At 40.4% G+C, this 19,934-nt stretch overlaps 1 protein-coding gene and 1 long non-coding RNA gene across 3 annotated transcripts in view; one reads left to right on the top strand and one right to left on the bottom strand.

Moving 5' to 3' along the window:
* Positions 1-19,934, top strand: part of LOC144476093 (uncharacterized) — a 145,419-nt gene that overhangs the window by 56,704 nt on the left and 68,781 nt on the right. The window lies entirely within an intron of this gene.
* Positions 1-19,934, bottom strand: part of Otopla (proton channel otopetrin-like a) — a 48,560-nt gene that overhangs the window by 23,898 nt on the left and 4,728 nt on the right. The window contains exons 1-3 of one of the 2 annotated variants that reach the window (XM_078192774.1): positions 15,432-15,486; positions 11,792-12,027; positions 9,558-9,700 (exon numbers count right to left, since the gene is read on the bottom strand). In XM_078192774.1, coding sequence (XP_078048900.1) covers positions 9,558-9,700; positions 11,792-12,027; positions 15,432-15,450 — 398 coding nt within the window. In that variant the 5' untranslated portion in view covers positions 15,451-15,486. Of the gene's footprint in view, positions 1-9,557; positions 9,701-11,791; positions 12,028-15,431; positions 15,487-19,934 lie in introns of those variants that run through there. The other variant, XM_078192773.1, reaches the window with a different exon arrangement.

Here is a 19,934-nt window from a genome sequence, read left to right as displayed (position 1 = left end):
TCAAACCGAGGCGCACTCTTAACCCTTTCCTTACGGCAGTCCGCGCCGCCGGAGTGACGCCCCTGTACGGGTCACCTAGCCGCGAAGTGTACACTTTGCTCGTCAGTAGTCTTCGATATTCGGATTAACGTTTTTCAACGCCACTTTGTGATTGACTTGTATGTACATTCTTTTAAGAGCTACATAACAACTATTACATCGTATTATAGGAATACACATCGATTAGAGTCAACAGTTGATTATACGTCGACTTATATAGTCAACAAATAGGTCGGCACCCGTACCCACGGATCGTCGCACGGATGTCGTCTATAGGCGACACTCGTACACACAGGTCGTCGCGCGGATGTCGCCTATAGGCGACACTCGTACACACAGGTCATCGCGCGGATGTCGCCTATAGGCGACGCTCGTAGCGAAAGGGTTAATGGTGTCGCAAGTATACGGAACAATTTTCGACGTCGTTGTTCAGCAACCAGTAATGATAACAAGCAATATTGATAATGACAAACAACATTTTATTCGGCTTAACAGTTAATCACTGCCTCGACAAAATATGCCAGGAATATTTAATTGCTGTTCGACTGTAGTAAGATTTCTGTCTTGCTGGCTTCCAAATGCATAAAAATCTGCAGCGTAAGTACCATTGTTACGCCGTCTATTATAGACAATAATAGCACGTAAACATTACGAGTACAGAGCGCATACAATATGGCATAAAAGCGAGCTGAAGCCTGGAGGCTGTTTTAAAACCTGACCCAAAAAACCGAGGCTGGGAAACTGGAGTAAAAATATACAGGGTGGACCAAAATCGTGGAACCGTTTCGTTCAATGTTTCTCGAGCAAATACATTAGCGAATTGAAACTTCACTTAGCAGAAACGTACTCGTATCTAAATACTCAAACCTTTCTTGCCGACATCGACGTTCATTGCTTATACGTACAGACTGTGATCATAGTTTTTAAACCGGCTGTAGAAGTGGGCCAGAGAGGAAACACGTACGAGCATTTACTTTTAACTATTCTTTTTGAACTAACATGACAAGTTCATTAAGACGTTCCAAAGTCACTCTGCAGCAACCTTTGCCACGTTTTTCTCTTTTCTAACAATTTTTCTTTAAATTTTCACATTTAATGAATTCGTTTAAGATTTGTAAAATGCAGGGAAAGTTGTAAGAGTATTCACTAACACACTTCTTAATATATCAATTTTTATTTTATTAGATAAATTGTTTCGATTTTATGGAAAAAGTTTACTAGACTATTAGTCGAAGTGTTAATAGATTGTTTTCATAATATCTAGAATTTTCATAACTTTTTCCAATATTAAATTTCTCTGAAATAGATTACACAGAGCAACGTCCTAGCTAGATTCACATCCAGCTCGTTACAAATCAATTAACCTATTACTAGTACACAAAATAGTAACTTCCTGTGCTTTTACATTAAATAGGTTACCTCTACAAGGTCCACAATTGTTTCTGTAAAATAGAATTACTTCAAAATAAACATCTATAAAAACCCTATCCCAGCAACTTTGGTGCACGAAAATCAATAAAAACGACCAAATTCTCCATAATTAAGTGCCCACAAGCGAACACCTATGAAGTCGAACGATTTCAATTCATGAAGTTGAACGATTTCAATTTATGAAGTTGAACGATTTCAACTTCATCAAATGAACTTCAGCAAATGAAAAGTCAATAATAAATAGACAGCCATCAAGAAGAACCTTTTTACAGGCTCCGATCAGCGCACAAAAATCAGTAAAAATGACGTATCGGATCATGAAAAATAAGATATGATGCGCAGGATGTACTTTGATTGACAGCCAGCCTCGGAGAGGACCGGAAGATGTCCTAATTGCCTCCGGACAGGTACCAAAGTCATCCAGAGCGGCTCGAAGCTCGGAATCGTCGGCCCGTGGCTCGATTCCCAGAACTTTTTAATTCCATCAAGTGGAGAAGGCTCCTCGCGGGAGTGTTCCCTGGAAGTTCGGGCAACGGGAAGCGTCTCGCGCGCACATTCGGCCGCGTTCCCACGGGAGGATCCGGAACACCGAGGGGTGGGAGACCTGGCCGGTGGTGGGCGTCGAACGGAGGTGGAGTAGGGGGTGATATGCTCTGTGGTTCTGCGACCCACTGACCCGCTCGATAACGCTGGCAACTCGAGGTCAGTAACCTTACCCTACCACAAAATTCTCGAGCAAAGCGTGCACAACCTTTTTCGAGTCGGCTGACTAGAAACGACCCTTAATTACGATTGAGATCGGTCTGGGATTGTCGTATCCTTCCTAGCCAATTACATTGTGCGTTGACAATGGTACCGCAGAACCTTGAAGAAAGTGCGTACCACATGTTCGGAATCCTTGGACAACCTTTGCGTTGTCTTCGGTTCCTTTTAGAGTATGTCATTGCTATTGTAGTTGGTTACGACGACGGTGAATAGAATAGGTGTTTCAGCAATTCATCTTCAGGACCTTGCATTATCTGCAACACACTCTGCAATAGTAGGTAGAGACACCTTTTCCTCGTTCTTCTTTCAAGATCCTTTTCGTATCATACTATGTGTTGTAATAGTAAACAGAACGGACACCTTGTTCATTCTTCTTTCAAGATCCTCCTGTTATCTGCTACGTACTCCGTGTTGCAATAGTAAGTAGACACCTGGTCCTTTTATCCTTCTTTTAAGAATCCTCTGTTGTCTGTCGATGTCTAAAGGATCTTTTGTAGCGAAATTGTATATAGCAGAGTTTTCAGTTTCCACCACAGTGGTACATAGAAAAGACACAGAAGTTATCCTGAAAACCATGTTTTCTATTACCTGTTGGTGCCTATCAAGTCTATGCCCTCAGTATCTCACAAGTAAGGAGGAGCGATTTCAATTGCTCTTTACTAATTAGCTAAATACATAATGAAAGAGACTCTCTGTTATATACTTATCAAAACACTTTCCTTCCGGCTATTTGCGGCTAACAGCTAAAGTGTTCTGAAATCGCTGTAGCGAATTGCAAGAACTCAACTGTTCTTTTATTTCTACTTCATTAAAATCTCTTATCTCTGCGACAGCTTCAGATGCAATGTACAAGAAGGTTGTCTGAGAACCTCAATAATCTCTCATTTGAATTGTTGAGACCTCTTGAAGTTATGCAATCTTCTGTCTCAACTCTCTGTGCAATCCGCCGGCAAGTTTAGATCTTAAGCATTGAAACAGCAAATGGAGCAGATAATGCACGCTATTCAGATGCATTAAAAGATTGTCTACGATCTTCAACCGCTCTGCGTTCGTACTGCAATAATATCTAAATCTTGAATCATCTTTTGTGTCTATCGAAATAAGATCTCGATCATCTAAATAACAAGTGGAGGAAAAGTTACAGAAAAGATTTTCTATGCTCTTCAGCCGTTTTGGTAACATCTCTTAATATTGTATAATCACTTATTAGCAATCATGGTTAGTATTCGATTCATCGCAAAAGAAACTCGAGAAGACCGAGTATGGATAAAAAAATTGCCTACTATATCTCCTGACAATCTTCTGCTGGCGCGTATTAGCTCAACGTCGAAACAGCAAGCGAAGGAATCCATACCTACAGTTCAGACGAACAAAAGGGTTTTCTGGGAGGCAGGCAGAGTTCAACTCCCTTGTCCCTGTGTACAAATCGATGTGGATGCGCGTATGGTAATGGATTTCCAGGGTTGTTTTTCCGTAGGCGGGTCGGCGACCGTTTGGCAGCGGTATGATCGAGATGCTTGGCAATCGTCCACCGAATCTGCCGTGTCGCTCTCGATCATAGTCCCCTGTCCTCTTATACTTTATTCTTCGCTACTGTCTCTTCCCCGTAGCGTAGAAAAGAGTAGCCTCTACCATCCTAGAAAAGCATCCCCTCGATCATTCCGTCGATCGATCTCTAACGATCGCCTGAGGATTATCGCGATGAAACGCGTCACGCGATACTTGAGCAGTTTTCTCGTTTCCTCATTTCTGGTCTTCTGTTAGGCGGCGTGTTGCGTAGAGGGCGGTCAGGTGTCGTTGAGGACATCGCCAGGTGGACAGACGCACAACGATCCGCGATCGCGTTCCCTGACGATGATCTGGATCGGGTCACCGATACGGCGCAATACTCGTCTACGTGCTGCGAGCATTTTTCTGCGTGCTGTAATATCGCATTGCAAGGATTGCGACAGGCCAGACTCACGCACACCGAGTATTGATTTCGAGTCCCGCTGGCGGTGCTGCCGCGATTCCGCGTCTCCAGAACTAAAACCCGGGACGAGGGAAGGGATCGGTTCCCAAACTTTAGCCCTTCCTTCCCCCTGACCAGGCGATCGCTCGAATTTGCACACCCTACTTTTCAATCGCAACTGCAACACCGAAGCGATAGATCTAGTTATATTATTAGGATTTATAATGCGATCGTCTCTCTGGATACTCAATTCGATCTTTTCCCTTTCATATGTTTCTGCGCGTGCACTGACAATTGCAACGAACACTCTGCGTTGCAACCGGATCTCTGAAAGCAAATAGCTGAAATGTTACGAAGTCAATTTTTTCCTTGAATTTCCGAAGTCCCTTAATTCTTTTTTTCGAACGCGTATTTTGTTCGAGTAGCTTTGAAAAATCGATTGATATTTTATTTGACTCTGATCAGCTTCGAAAATACAATTAACCGTCATATAATCTTTGAATAAGGGTTTAGTCACGTTCTGTGCTCATTAACATATTATTCTTTACTCTTACTATTCTTTCTTGTTTAAAATATACCTAACATTAGAAATACGTCAGAAGTGGTCGAACTAAAGTGTCAAGCAAAACTGGATCGTCTCTCGTACATAATAATCATAAATAGTATACATAAACTTTTGATTACACGCATGGATATAACATCATTTATTACATATATATAGAAAGTTATTTTGTAAAATTTTGAAATTCAATACGCCTTGGAACTTGAGCTATTTCAAATTTCACCCAGATTTTCAAGGTGTTCGCTAGTATGACAGGATGTAGAACAGCTTTCCGCGTGTTTTAAAGTTTTCGCGATTAATTTTTTCTTCAATGTTTCCAACGATTAACGAGAAAACTTGGATCGATTTCGAAAGACGCATGGCAGTTCGGCGAATACTTGGATCGTTACTAGTAAAATTTAATTAATTGAATCTGGATTTATCATTATTTACAGATAACGCCATCGAGCGTCAAATTGAACATTGTTTTCTATTAGGTCGGAAACTATGAAACGGGCGTTTTTAATTGGTCTGTGTTCAGCTGCGACGCCCGTTTCATAGTTTCCAATCTAATATTATGAGTGACACCGTATTCTGTTCCGATCCTATGTTTATTTCTTCTTGTTATCTTAATAGGAAGAAATCAGTGTTATCACGCCGTCGATAAGGTATTAATATTCAATCCATCTTGAAACGAGCAGCCCGCGGCGATCGCGACGCCTCGGTCCGAAAAAGGTAAGCGTCGCACCATGTTCCCGCGAGCAAGAAAGGCACTGAAGAACCTCGGATTTCTTTAAAAGGATCGCTGAAATCGGGACGGTGTCGTGGATCTGGCGGCTGTCTTCAAATATTGCTGAGCAACACGCTCGCCTCCACCGGGGAACATAGAAACGGTCGCTCGGAATACAGATGCTGCGCTAACCGAGTTGACCTCGTCGACTCAAACGGCCTTCGCCAGAGCGTCAAAGAAAAATTAAGGAGCTCTTTCAGAAGCCTTTTGACCCGGAACAAAAACGGGAACGAGAGATCATCCTGAACGGAATTGCGAGCAAATTATTACAAATGATCGTTAGGTTGCAATAAAGACCACTTGTTATAGCATTAGGACTATTAGACTAGTTTACCAAGTATTTAACAATGCTTATGTTCATTTAGACATTTTTCAATCATTGGTTCTCCTCGAAAATAATTTTGATATCGTTAACTTATTACTTAACCGGGTAAGCAAACAGAAATGTAGTTTTATTGTTTTGTATCTTTTACTTTAACAAAAATGTCTAATGTGTTCGATTATTTTACATTACCTTTAGATAAACAGAATAAGATGTATTCATTTAGATGTACAATAATTTTCATCATTGTATTTATATAAAGAAAAAAAATATCTCTTTGAATTTTCCGTACATAATCTTTATCACTAAACGTGCCACCACAGGTCAAATATCCGATTTTATATTTTACAATGAAATTATACATGAAATTCTAAATCAGCTTCCAGTGGAAGTTGTTAAATATATCTTTTTATTGAGGCGCATAGTCATTACTAATAGTATGAAATATTTAAATAAATTTAATCTTAAATCTTTTAAAAAGCAATACATATTAATCACATTTGTTGTTCAATATTCTTCTTCCACGATTTTTCCTTACAAAATCAAGTGGAACCAAGTATACGAAATTAGATCTTCTGAATGTCGCTCAGAGCTGAAAACAACAGTTTATAATTTATTTGGGGCACCAATCGGTCCCAGGAGAAGCATCCAGGGGACACTGATTAACCCGAAGAAACCGGCGTGATCGCGTGGGAGGCGTTTAATCGCGTCATCCTACTCATCAAGCAGTCAACAGGCTGCACGGAACAAGAGTGCATCGGGCGATCCTGTCTACAGGCTTGCCCAGGACGCGTCTCGCGACGATACTAATTAATAATACGGCCCGACCGGGTCTCTAGGCGTCTCAATTATTCGGCCGTCGTTCGAATCCGAGTGATTCGCCCCGAACAAAATCCCATTAATTATCCTCCGTGGGTCGGTTGACAATAAATCCACGCGCTGCCGGCAACCGTCAACTTCGACAGCCGTTTCCGCTCGCGAACGTCGATAAAGTCTTCCGCTCCCAAAATAAACAGCACGCGGACGCATCGCCACCTACACATCCTATCATAACTATCCAAACATTTAGGTAGTTTTGCGGATGTTACGGAAATACTGCAAGCGTTGCTGCAATTAAAAACTGTTTTCAAGCGAGATAATTGTTTGATGTAGGATTTTAGAGGAGCTACAAGCAACAGTACCATTTCCTTTGGTATATAATTAATTGGTAGAAGATGGTTTTTGTAGAGAACAATGCAGATGCTAAATTACGGTAAGCGTAGCCTCGGTGATCCGAACTAATTGGGGGATACGAAGTCTTATTGATCTGTACAATGAATCGTGTTGTATAGAGATCGACACAGATTGAACTGTTTACCTGTGATATATTTACGATATTAAAGGGATCAGATGGTTCGGGTGATCGAGGTGACACTGTACGCGAACACTAAAATTATATATGTAATTTACTAAGCGCATTATAACTACACTGCGAATTTTCTATAAACGCGTCGCCATAATATAAAATCGTGAAAACATCAGAAGAATTTAACAATATCGTTACACTATGTTTTTTACTTTGGAACTATTTCGCATAAAGAACCGCAATCTAATTATAGTGTATTCATATGTAACACAATGTACTTAGAAAAGTGTATATTGATCGGATGAACATTGATATCAAAAGGAAGTAGATTTCTTAATCTGTAAAAAATTCGGCTTGAGGATTTCAATGGATTTAGCTATAACTATCATGGAATCCTGAAAACTATCCATCTCGACCGTCTCACTCGTAAATAATGGAAGGTTACCGAAGCTTAGACTTCTGGCAGTTGCAGTGTTTCAAGCAGAAAGACTCTAACTCACGTGGAGTTGCGAGGTGTCTAGATAGTCATGGACGCTAGTGTATAATGAGATGTAGCCCTGACAGCTGGCGAATCGTAAAATCATCCAAACCCGGCGAGGTCCAGCGACCACGTCGGCTATTTTCGCCTGAAAGCCTACCAGGAACCGTACCGCGATAGCGGAAGCTCTTCGAGGTTCGCATAACGATAACGCGGTGACCACGTGCCGGCGAAACGACCGCCTAATACACGCTCCGAATGCGAAGTATATTTAACCGGGGCCAGAGTCGGCCAACATGCGAGAGTTGCGTGTCTGTTATGGCCCCCGAGTTGCTCTTGCACACGCCGTTCGAACTTCAAAAGAAAGTTGTAAGCTTCGAAGTTGGTATTTACGTACGCATGATTGCGCCGCCGCTGCTAAAGACGACTTGCGAACAAGTCAGACAATCCTTGTAGCGGGATCGACAATTTATTTCTTTATTTAACACGGAGTTCGAGGCTGTTGTCGCTGTTCGAGAATTCTAGTTTTGCTGGTGGTTGCGGGTTATTTGGTTCGGTTGACAAAAGTTTATGGCTGGAGGTATGATATTGAGATATAATTCGCAAAGTGAGAGAGCACGTGAGCACGCAAGGTAGTTTACAGTGGAAGTTGCGAGAGCAGTTCTGATGACTGAGGAATATTATTATAGGAATTTCTGGTTTACACAACTCAACTTCGGGGAAATTGACTTTGGAAACTGATCTGATACATTAATCGAATACGCCGGCGTATCCGAGAATAGTGTAAGTAGAAACGGCAAGCAATGAACAGACACGCGAGCCAAGTCCGATTCAATGGGGCGCGCTGCCTGTCGGAGTACAAATTCAATCACCTTGAAAATAAAGTATGACGCAAAAGTTCTGCTTTACTGTGACAATAGATTACACCATGTAGTATTACGTTCTTGCATTGAAACCGTTGGTTTTTATATTCAATTGTCAGAACTAGTTATTTGTTTCCATTAGTTTCATCTTACTTTTTAAGCGATATTTCAGCCTGTTGTATCGTATTTTCTATTCAACTTTGTCAGTAAAATGTTTTATATCAACAAATTTTTTATTCGCATAATTGATTAAAAATGTTTTAGTAAAAAATGTTTCATTCTCATTTGTCAGGATAAATAAATAAAGTCAAATCAAATTTTCCAGGAACGTGATGCGAATTAAATCAAAATTTGATTCGCTTCTCCATGCGCAATGAAATTCCACCATCTCCATATTTCTCAAACGCAATTTACACAGATGTTAATTAGCATAAATATCAATAGAATCTAATTCCAACGATTAGAACCACTTTTCGGAGTACTAATGCAAAAAGCGTGTTTGTTCTTTCTTCTTCGAGCTTTATTTCTTCCTACCACGTGTTATTATTTATTTAACACAATTACTTTCCATTCATTCTCCTCGTCTCAATAATATTCCTAACATTACACAACAAATTTCTAAATCACGTTTCCATTACTTTGCAAAAATGATTTCTGCACGAATTAATATTCTACCCAAGCTTCTCTTGTCCCGATCTCAATCTACAAGGACGAAAGTTTGCATAAAACACAACAGAGTTCAACTTCACCGATTACACTCATCTTCGAAGCCCCATTAATTCCCCAATATTGTTCTGCGGATACTTGCAGCATTCCGAGTCACCTCTGTATTTCAAAAACATCTGCAATCTCTATTTTTACCCGGCGGGAACGTGATCGCGCGAGACAAAGGAGCCACGTGTCGTTTATGCGTGCCACGTTAGGTTGTTACGCGCCGCGATTGCGGCCACGAGGAACGCAGTCGTAAACGCAATTATCGCGGCGCAGAATTGTCCGAGGATCTTAAGAATCCGCTCGTAAGAATGTACTCACTTGGCGTTCTTTGGCAGCGTGCCAGTCCCGGGGCTGGTGTGCGTGGGGGTGAGGCAGAGGGGCGGGTTGCTCGAGTTTTGAGGCACCAAGGGCTGCCTCGCGTGGGCCGGCGACGTGTGCGAGCCGTATCCGTCAGAATTCAGCTGGAACCGATAAATTAGGGCTTTCAGACACTTTACCACAAAGGAAAACGTGTAGACGTTCTCGGGGAGTTGTTCTCCAAAAAATTTATCAACGCATCAATTCAAGCACGACATGGTTAACATCATTTAAATTGTTACGTATCAACTGTATTTTACATATGTTTGAGGCAGATTCTGAAAAAATGTTGACTTCTTTTTTTATTGCACCTTGTTCTCAAAAGGTGTGTTAATGCATTGTGAACACGTTAAATATTTCTTCATTACATATTTTTGTCTAGGTTAAAATGTACCCAGCATCCGCAATTCCAGGGTTAATTCAGTGGAGAAGTTACAAAAATATTTAAGTACTCAAATGTTTAAATAATTAGCTGTCTTTTTTATATTTATTCCATAATGTTCTTTTTTAGTACATACGTATAAGGAATAAATATTGCAAATTTAATCTCAGTCTTGAACCACTTGAATCATATCATTGCTATGGTAAGAATTGACTATAAATCTTGCTTCGAGCAATAAATACTATTAAGTTACCATAAATTTCGTTTTGAATCTGATTCAACCATGCATCCCTAAGAAAAGAAATGAAAAGAATAATTGTTAGCAATTTCGATAGTAACGTCAATGAACCAGAGCTTGAAGTCAGGTGTAATCTAGGCGCAGACCCAACTTCGCCAGCTGTCCTCTCAGATTAAAATTTATGCCGAACAACACGGAATGATCTATGAATTTTTTCCAAGCTAGAGCGCCCATTCGTTTCACTATGGCGCCCGTATGGAGAGAAAAATTGTTGGCGTCGGCCACTTGGAATATTGGCTGCGGCCGCAGGCAAAAAGTCTCACCATTTATCTTGACATCCGCGGATAGTTCTATCTGTTCCACGAGGGAGGACGTTATTCAGCAGGAAAAATATTCGGTCGGCTCGGTAAGCTAATCGATTCTTCCTCCGCCCCCTCTACCGTCCCATCGTTGTTAGCAAGAGGTTGTCGCGAGACTCCGAAAGTTTTAGGGACAGGGGTTAGCTTAACAGGGAGAAGTTGTTGGGCTTCTTTGTAGACGAAGTTTACGAGGGTCACTGGCCAAGTGTCCAACACCAATTTTCATAAATTCGGCATGCTCGCGGTGTCAAGGGTGCCGCATAGTTCTTGCCGGTAGGCGAATAGGCTCGGAGGGTGGTGAAACTGTACTCGAAGGTCGTCGCGCGTACTTTATGGGGTGTTGCAAAGTTTCTATGGGTTCTTTATGAAGCTGACGGCTGAATCGAACCCTGAGGGTGTTGAAAGTCTGGGAGCTAGACGGGCCATGGCACCCTTCTTAACTTTCACAGCCATTTTGAATTGTTTATAGTTTGATGCAGACACATATGTAATCACAATCTTTGTGGATAAAGTTGAGATATTTATTCTAGTTTCTCAAGACTGGTTCGTGGATGATGATATGTCCAAGATTAAATTTGCTCATTTTATGTTCGCTTATCAAAAATGGATAAGGATTCACAGTTTATTTACGACTCTATGAATCAGTATTTGGTTACCAATCATTTCAAATATGTTTGGCTTATCCAGAATGCTTTCGGATAGTCTTTCGAATACCTTTTTGTTTAAATCTCCAAGAACGATATTCGCAAAAATATCTTTTACTTTAATACTATGTTGGAAAATGTTCAGTATGTATAGAATTATCCGAACTCTGAATTTCTCATTGCACTAAGCAACAAATACTTGCTACATTATTAATGGTCTCAATTGCTTATCAGCTATGGTTTCCGTACATCGATGAAGAAAAATATCTGCAAAATGATTAACGGAGATGGCTGACCATGAACCACGATTTTGATAAAAATGTTTTCTTGAAGCCACAGACTTCTTTGAATTGATGGCCCAATAACTCCTTTTATCTCTAGTCAACAATTTCTTTATCACCGGTATCATTACCACTCCACTATAATCTACCATTTACAACGCTATTTGTATCTTCTGGAATGATTGCAGCCTTTTCGTACGTACTTTTGATTAACATTCGTGGACATCGAGCACAGTTGCGCCGTGCATCTGGGGTTCCAGAATCGGTCGGAAGAGATTCTTGAGATCATACCTTGACGACTGTGCCGATCAGCGAGTCCGGGGGCATTTCCGGGGGGTCAGGAATCACTCCTGGATTCGTGTGTGCCGGATAATCGTTGTGCAGATTGGCCTCCTTCACAGGAGTGCCATCGAGTCGTTCCATGTCCAGGCCGTCAGTCGGTGTCGGCTGCGAGAGCAAGCGCTCCTTCATCTCGTGGAGATACGGGCACCGCTGCATCTCTTCAGACTCGTGGATTCTCGGTCGATCTGCGAACCAGAAAATCGATCAGCTCGAATCGATTTAAAAACGGACATAATTTACTCCGTAGGGCCCTACTCTGGCTTCCGATTGTGGATCTACGAAATCACGCTTATTCAAAGTCAGCAAAATAATTTTTAGCACACATTTCACAATACGTTACAGTTTCGAACATGTACGCATTCTGTAATGAAACTTTATCAATAATTCGTCACTCTTGTACATTGGAATCTTAACAAAATTTTGTAATAATTTGTTAACATTCTTTTCGAATCATAATTTAAGTGATAGCGTCAAATTGTTCACAGGAAGCTAAAGAATTCATTATTTTTCAGTTATATTGTAATACGATAATGGAGGGAATTGGATAAACAATGTTGCTTTAGTTAATCTTCATACTCTACTTCATACATAAATCTAACACTTACTTTTGTTTTCCGTTATTTACTTTTGTTATCCTATATTTACTTTCTGTTATTTGTAACCAATGATAACAGAAAGAATTATTTTACGAAATGTGTCTAAGGAATGTATGAGTGTTAAAGTGCATAGAAGTGTTTGGTATATAAATCAATATTAAAGAAACGAAGAAATGAGGCTAGTATAAAGTTACAGGGAAAAGAGTTGATCTATTATGCAAATGGTACGAAATTCTAACAACGAAGTCATTAATCAATGATCTTGAAAAATGATGGAACTCGATCACTGTGATGAGCAGTTTTGATTCTAGTTTCAAAGGATTGTTCATCGGAAACGAGATCGTCTGAAAGCTTAGCCACGGGAAAAGAAAAAGGAAGAGCACCTCGCGCGGCAATCTTTCGCGAATGATAAGACTAATCAGGGTACGTGAATAATGCATCGAACGGCGGCCGACTCGTCCCATTCCGCCGAGATTCAACGAGATCGATTCTCTCGAAATCGAGTAGCCAGCTCCGATACTCTTGGTCACCGCGTTCCGGAAAATCGAATCGAACAACGGAGGAAGCCTCCCGTGCGCCCACCCCCGCTGGATTACAATCTTTTCGCGTCGTTAAGTTTCATCGAACGCGTCCCTATGCTGAACGCCATGGTTCTTCTTCAACATTATCCTCTCCCTCTCTCTCTCTCTCTCTCTCTGTCTTGCTTTCTCTCCTATCTTCGCGAACACCAGTTTTTCCGCTGTGAACACTCTACAGCCACACCCCTTCCGGCTCACTTCGCATTTGTGCTCATCGACCAGTTTTTCTTCCGATTTTCTGGAAAACTGGGGCAATGGTCTTTGATTGAACTATGAACATGATTTAATCTTTTCAAGACATGGAGCATTGTAGTATTTTCTTCAAAGGAATTGTACTGCAATGAAATTACGTGCTCTTCGATACTGGTTTCAGTGAATCAGTGCTGAAAGGAAGATGCGGCAATCGTTAAATTTGATCAAGCTTTTTGTATGATGGACATTTTATTTCAGAGGTTTAATGTAGGAATTTGTAAAAGCATACTTTTGTTAATAAACTGCAGATTTCTGTGCGATGTAGGAACTTTGTTTGTCAACTGCGAAGTCTGAGAAACAACGATGTGTAAAATTAAACCTCATTTATGTTTTAACCCCTTGCACTATAATAACGAGTCAGATTCGTGGCGAAGATTTTATGCAAGCTGTACTAAATATGAATATAATTAATTTCTTCTACGTTGATGTAAAAATAAATTCTTCTGTTATCAAAGTATAGAAACGAAGGTAAATGAAGACAATTTAGGCAAAAACAATTGTCTGATTCTATGAAGAAAATTATTAATTACGAATAAGTGGTAATCGTCACAGCATGAAAGGGGCGTTAGTGCAAGGGGTTAATTATCATCATTATTTAAGCTCTGGGTTCGAAAGAATCCAGACGTGGTGCGGCGAGAGTTAAATGCATAACATCCGTAATCTGTTTATTGTTTACTGCATAGTAACCTTAAACTATTTTGATTTCATAAAGTGCACATGCTGCATAAAGGTCACAGTATAGTGACGTTGTAAAAATAGTCTGTAACAAATAATGGTGACAGTGATATAGAAACCGTCATTTGTTACCACAAATGTTTCCAAATACAGAAACTGGATAATTGATCTTTCCTCAACAATAATAATAATGCCTAGAGGAATAGAACTTTCTCTCATGTTTTAAAATGTAAGTCCCATAAAGGGTAAGTACAAGTGAACTGTATGCTACAATCTTGTAGTAAAAGTGTTTTGAAGCTAGATTCGTTAAAACTGTAATCCAGTTACTATTATTCTCCATACTGGAACCTTCTAGTTCTTCAGAGAATTGTTTCAATTTTATAAATATTATTAAAGAACATAATGCTTTTAATGAGTAATCAGTAATGAAACTAATCTTTTATCATTTCGATCTTCATAAAAAATCATTCTCATAAAAGGAAAAACAATTAGCTTTGCGTTTCTTTTTTCATGATGAAAAACTAAGGTAAAGTGAGATAAATATCTCATCATTTATAAAAAATTAGACTATGGGTAGGATATTCTTATTTATTCAGAATCAATGAAAATTGTATGAAGTTAACAGGAAGAATATATGAAGATTACACGATGACAGCCAATTTAAAGCTTTGAAAAAATTACACAACTTCAAAATGCTAAAATTGAACTTGCTAAAGAAACTGTAATTTGAAAGTTGCAATTAACTGAATTGAATACTTCCTGATATTCCCCTTTATAAAATTGAATGGAGTTTAATTTGCTGGAATATTTGAACAGTTGAAAAATTTCCAAATATAAATTAAACAATGGTGTCACTCGTATATGACGGCGTGGTAGACAACGCGTCAACCCTCCAAAGCTCAACGTAACGTTGAAGTTGCACAGTAAATCTTGTTTCTTTAATCTAATTATACGTTTAGCCACCATGCAGCTAAAGTATTTTGTTCTGTTATTTCTTTTTCGTTATCAAGGATGTTATACATCGTGATTGTTAACTCATGTTTCACACATCAAGTTCATTTCTTCCTTAAATTGTGAATTCGTTGTTAATTCGTATCCAAAGATGAGTAATATTGAACGATTCCAAGTAAATCTTTTGCATCCACTCAAAAATCTCGGATCACAGATTAAAATAATAAGAACAATGTCAGGACTATGTCTAGACGTCGAGACTAGATATCCTCATCTAGAAGTCGGAACATCCTTCACCGACACATGGGAAATCGAAACAACTTCTATCGGCGATAAAACTTCCCGAAGTAGTCTAGCAAGGTCCACGCTTCCCGACACGTCGGAAACGCCGCTAATCATCGCGATCGGCGGGGGTGTTATCGAGTAAAGGGTTGACTTCACTTCACTTCCGGCGTCTGCGAGCACTCGTGATTCAAGGAATCGATACCAGCCCCAACAAGGGCGCGAAAGGGTTCGGAGTTCGCGGTGTCAACTTACTGGACATGTCTTCGTCCATCGGAGCGGATGATCGAGCGAGGCCCGATTTTCTAGATCCCGCGGTAACCGATCTCGCCGAGGAGCGGCGACGTAAACGCGATCCGATCGACACTGGATCAAGGGGAAGTCCGAACATCGCGGACTCGCTCTCTCCCCATAGCGGCGATCGCCAAACATGGCGGTACCGGGCTGCCAGTCACGTGTATTCATCTTTGCGCGGCTCGCGACACGCTTCGCGGAACCTGACGAGACGGGAAAGCGAACGAGAAGCCGAAGACGAAGCGGGCGAAGCCTGTTCGAGTAGCCGTTTTTATCGAGCCGGCGCTCTCGATCGACGGCGACCGGGACAGAAACCCGATCGAACCGGGACTTCGGGCGCGATCGCGATCGCGATCACTGCGATCGCAACAGGAAATATTTGTAATGACGCGGAGATCGAGAATCCAGGTTGGGATAGTTGCCAGTCTATCGGGATCCTAGCGTGCTTTTTTCTTTTCCAAGAACGACCGCCTGACGTGTCTGCGATAGCGACTTAATCGTTTTGATTCGCTGGATATACCGGGTGGCAGCTAATTTCAGATACGCCTAAGAAAGGGCTGATACGATCTAATAGATATAGTTATCACAGACGTGGGTCGAGCTCGGGATTTTTAAATTGCCAGCTATCGTGCGGTCTTGTTGCTTCGAATACGGACTGCCAGCTAATACAGCGATGCTAGAACTTGAATTTATATTTTTAACTTTGGTTTCTTGTGCACTCTTCTGGTTTTTATTGTTAGTGTCTTACTAGGAATTTTAACCTTGCACTTTATGGCCGGATTAGCTTAGTGTCACAACACTTGAATTTGTCTTCCCTGTTTTCTTTTATCTGTCCAGTGTTTAGGAAAGAGTTTGTGGCAGGAGAAATGTATATCTTTGTAGATATATTCAGCGATCTTCGAAAAATGTAAGCAACTTTTTCTAAACGCAAAATCTTGCATTTCTCCTCACGGTGGATGATTATCCTAGAACCAGCCTCTTCTTTTGCCGCTTACAAAGAATACTATGTATATTAAAAATTATTTTTAAACGTGACCAAGAATTACAAAAATTTATGTCGCCCATCTATCTGTATATCTCTTAGTGCTTATGGCTTACATGACTTTCGAAATTTCTACAAGGAAAATCGAAGCTTCCGCAGATCTAAAATTTGTCGTGTATATTTCTCCATCTTTGGAGAACATCGTCAATTCTGTTCCATTAAAGTCACTGGTGAAATTCGATCGAAGGCACTGTTGAATGTTAAGGCGAGTTAACGAGAGCGCCGTGCATAGGCATTGACCAAGTTACTGGCACAGATTAATTGCATATTCATGCGAAGGTTGATCGTCTGTCTACGACTTTTCCGCGAAATACCAAGTCTATCGTCGAGGCGCTGTTATTGCATCACACGACGATCCATAATGGGTCCGCGATGTGCCTCGATTGACCGATACACGTGTTCCATTCGCAGACTAAACACGTTTACGCTGACGTCTGAATGCGGCCTGCGAGCTAAATGCGTCAGGTGTCTATCCACCACGACAGCGGGCGGCAAAAACTACTATCCAGATCGACTCCTCGCGTCGTTACCGATCGATTGATTGACATTGAACTGCGAGGAAGACACCCCCGGGGACTGTTGATGAATCTTCGACAAGGTTTATCTGACTACGTGCGACTGTATCTCCTTGGAGAATTTCATCGAGCGACAGAGAAATAAATGAACGTGTCACAGCACAAAACCATCTACTCTAGACTCAAAACAAACTTCTCGTCATTGTCATCTTCTCGTCATTGTCATCTACTCGTCAATGTCATAAACGTTTTGTTTTACTTTTACCCTAGTATCGATAATAAGCAAGATCTTTTGGAATTAAAATATTTCGTTTATATTTATATATTTTTATGTGAGATCGATACAAGCCTGTTCAAATCTGTGTGAAAATATTTAGATTGAAGACTATGAATTTTCTACAGTGTAACAAGATTATGGATTATTTGACAAAGCTGTCCAAATAGATTCGGAAAGTCTTAAACTGACAAGTAAACATTTGTTGCGGTGTGGACGTATTAGAATCTTTAGCAAAATAATTGATATTCGTTTAAAAATTGTTCGACTGACAAAAATAATCCTACATACTAAATAATTTCACGTATGCCAGTGCCAAATGATTAACTCGAAAATCAAATTGGAAGAATGTTTCAATATTAAACCACGGTGGTAAATTTAAAAAGGTCGGAGGATAAATCTGGCACGAGACCGTCAGAAGAATTGATGCATCTTTAAAACCGAACTTTAACAATCATAAAAATTCTATGAAACGATGGCGTTAATTACAAAATATCAGACCATCGACAAGAATACGAAGCATTTTATCAGCCTGTGCTAGAACTCTTAATTAAAAGATCACTTCCGGCAGGAAGGAGCGCTGTAAAAGAAATCGGAGGCAGGTAGAAAACAAGCGGAGAAATCGGAAAGAAATTAATAAAAAACAAAAAAACGGGATGTATTAAAATAAGGAAGTTCAGGAATCGTTTAATATTTAATTCCGCCTGTAATAAACGTCCAATGAAACGTATTATAGAATTGGGTCGCCGGGGAAGCCGAACGAAAGCCGCGCGCGGCAAATAGAGGGAAGTGGGATCGATTCCGGAATAAATTTTTCATCGCGGGCCCATTGCTCGGGATCGCCGTTTCATGGGCAGAACGAGCACGCTCGCGAGATGGATGCAAGAGATGCGAGGATCGATTCTCGAACGCGGGGCTAAATGGCTAAATGGGTCACTCCCCGACGCAGCGCGCGAGTAATTAGCGGGAGTAGAAGAGGGTTTACGTAAGAACGACTTGTTGTACGTTTTTGCCGGTAACGAGCCGGTCGACGAATCAGATTTCCCGGTTATCTCGTTTCCGTGGTGGGGTGTCGTTTGTCATTGGGTATCGTGTGATTAACTGGGTCGTTCGTCAATGAATACTCGATTCCAAAAGTCGCAATGTTTGCGGCGTTCTCGTAGGACCGAAAAATACACGGTGCAGTGTGTATACTATCTTTCGATTCGATAGAATATACACGACAGGGTTCGAGGTACAGTTTTATGTACTGTACTGAAAATGGTGTTAACGACGAAATTCAGTGTCAACAAAAAAGCATACGTCGAGGTGATGCACCGTTACGATTTGTCATTGGAGTCATTCGAATATGTTACGCAGTTTCCGAGAAAATGGCTGTCATTGCCATTTATAAATCTAAAAAATATTTGACAGTGTCGTATATCTTGTAAAAGATTTATATCGTTTATTTGTCTTCGGATTTGTTCGAATATCCCGCATAGTCTCTGGAAACGTACCGTTCAGGGTGTGGATTTTCAAAATGATTCAGCAAGCTTAAAACGCAAGGGGATTGGATCAGAACCCGAAGAAAACAACGGATGTGTTTTAAATAGCAACGTAACGGAGCCAATGCACCTCAAATTCCCATTGTTCTATATTTACCGTACGTTTGTTACGGCAACGTATCCACAAGGGAAGAATTATTGATCATCGAGCGCCGTTGCGCGTGAAGTAAACGACTACGGTTATTTATAACGTTGCGGGGGAACCGATGACACCAACGCAAATAATAAATAATTCAGCGTGGGACTGCTTCCTTGGTAAATAGTGTTATCTGGCGCGGAATCATTGCTGCTTAAATTGGAGCAGCCAACGGGTTTCCAAGTAATGTCGTTCTCTACAGTTTCTTTCTTTTCTGAGATTGATTCGCCGATGGCAGAATTCAGATTCGGTCGATGGAAATAGGTGCAGCTTATTTTTATGCGAGTGCATGAATATTATCGGCTGTTTTTAGCGGCCTGATTTATAAATCCGAGTCTGACTGCAGCGAAAAGATGCTGCAGTTTGCGGGACTCATACTTTATTAGTGAAGAAATCTGGAAAGACAGTAACGAGAGTTTATGTAACCTTCTGTTTTCACTTTTCACAGGAAGGAAGTTCATTTAATTATACTGTTCTCAAATCCGTTTAAGATTCATGATTAGCAGGCCAAGGATATCGATAAAAATCTGCGCTCTCGTCTATTAATTTAGAGAAGTTTTAATTAGACGGAGCTATTTTCTGGATCACTGATTTCAATGAAAAGAAAATGAAAATTTTAGTATTGCACTACTACCATCACTGATAGTAATTTGTTAACGTTAAAGTAAAAACAATACTGATGCTATATTAGAGATAAATGCACAAAAATCAACAGTCTACTGAATCAATTTTTATAATCGTTTCAACAGACAAAGCAATATCTAAAATTGTACTAATCTTTATTAAACAACGCTACTTAGGTATTAAACATTTTTCAAAATTACTTCGTTTCACTACTTTCTATAAGAATGGATAAGTACTGGACAGCGAGGTACCCTTGACTAAGAGTTACAAAGAGAAGCTGACCGAATTTCCCGCAATAAACTGTGACCTTCTGACGGCCATGCAACCAT

This window comes from Augochlora pura, chromosome 10, assembly GCF_028453695.1.
Source record: "Augochlora pura isolate Apur16 chromosome 10, APUR_v2.2.1, whole genome shotgun sequence".
NCBI classification, from domain to species: domain Eukaryota; kingdom Metazoa; phylum Arthropoda; class Insecta; order Hymenoptera; family Halictidae; genus Augochlora; species Augochlora pura.
Note: the sequence above shows the minus strand (reverse complement) of the source record. Positions and strands in the feature narration are given on the sequence as shown.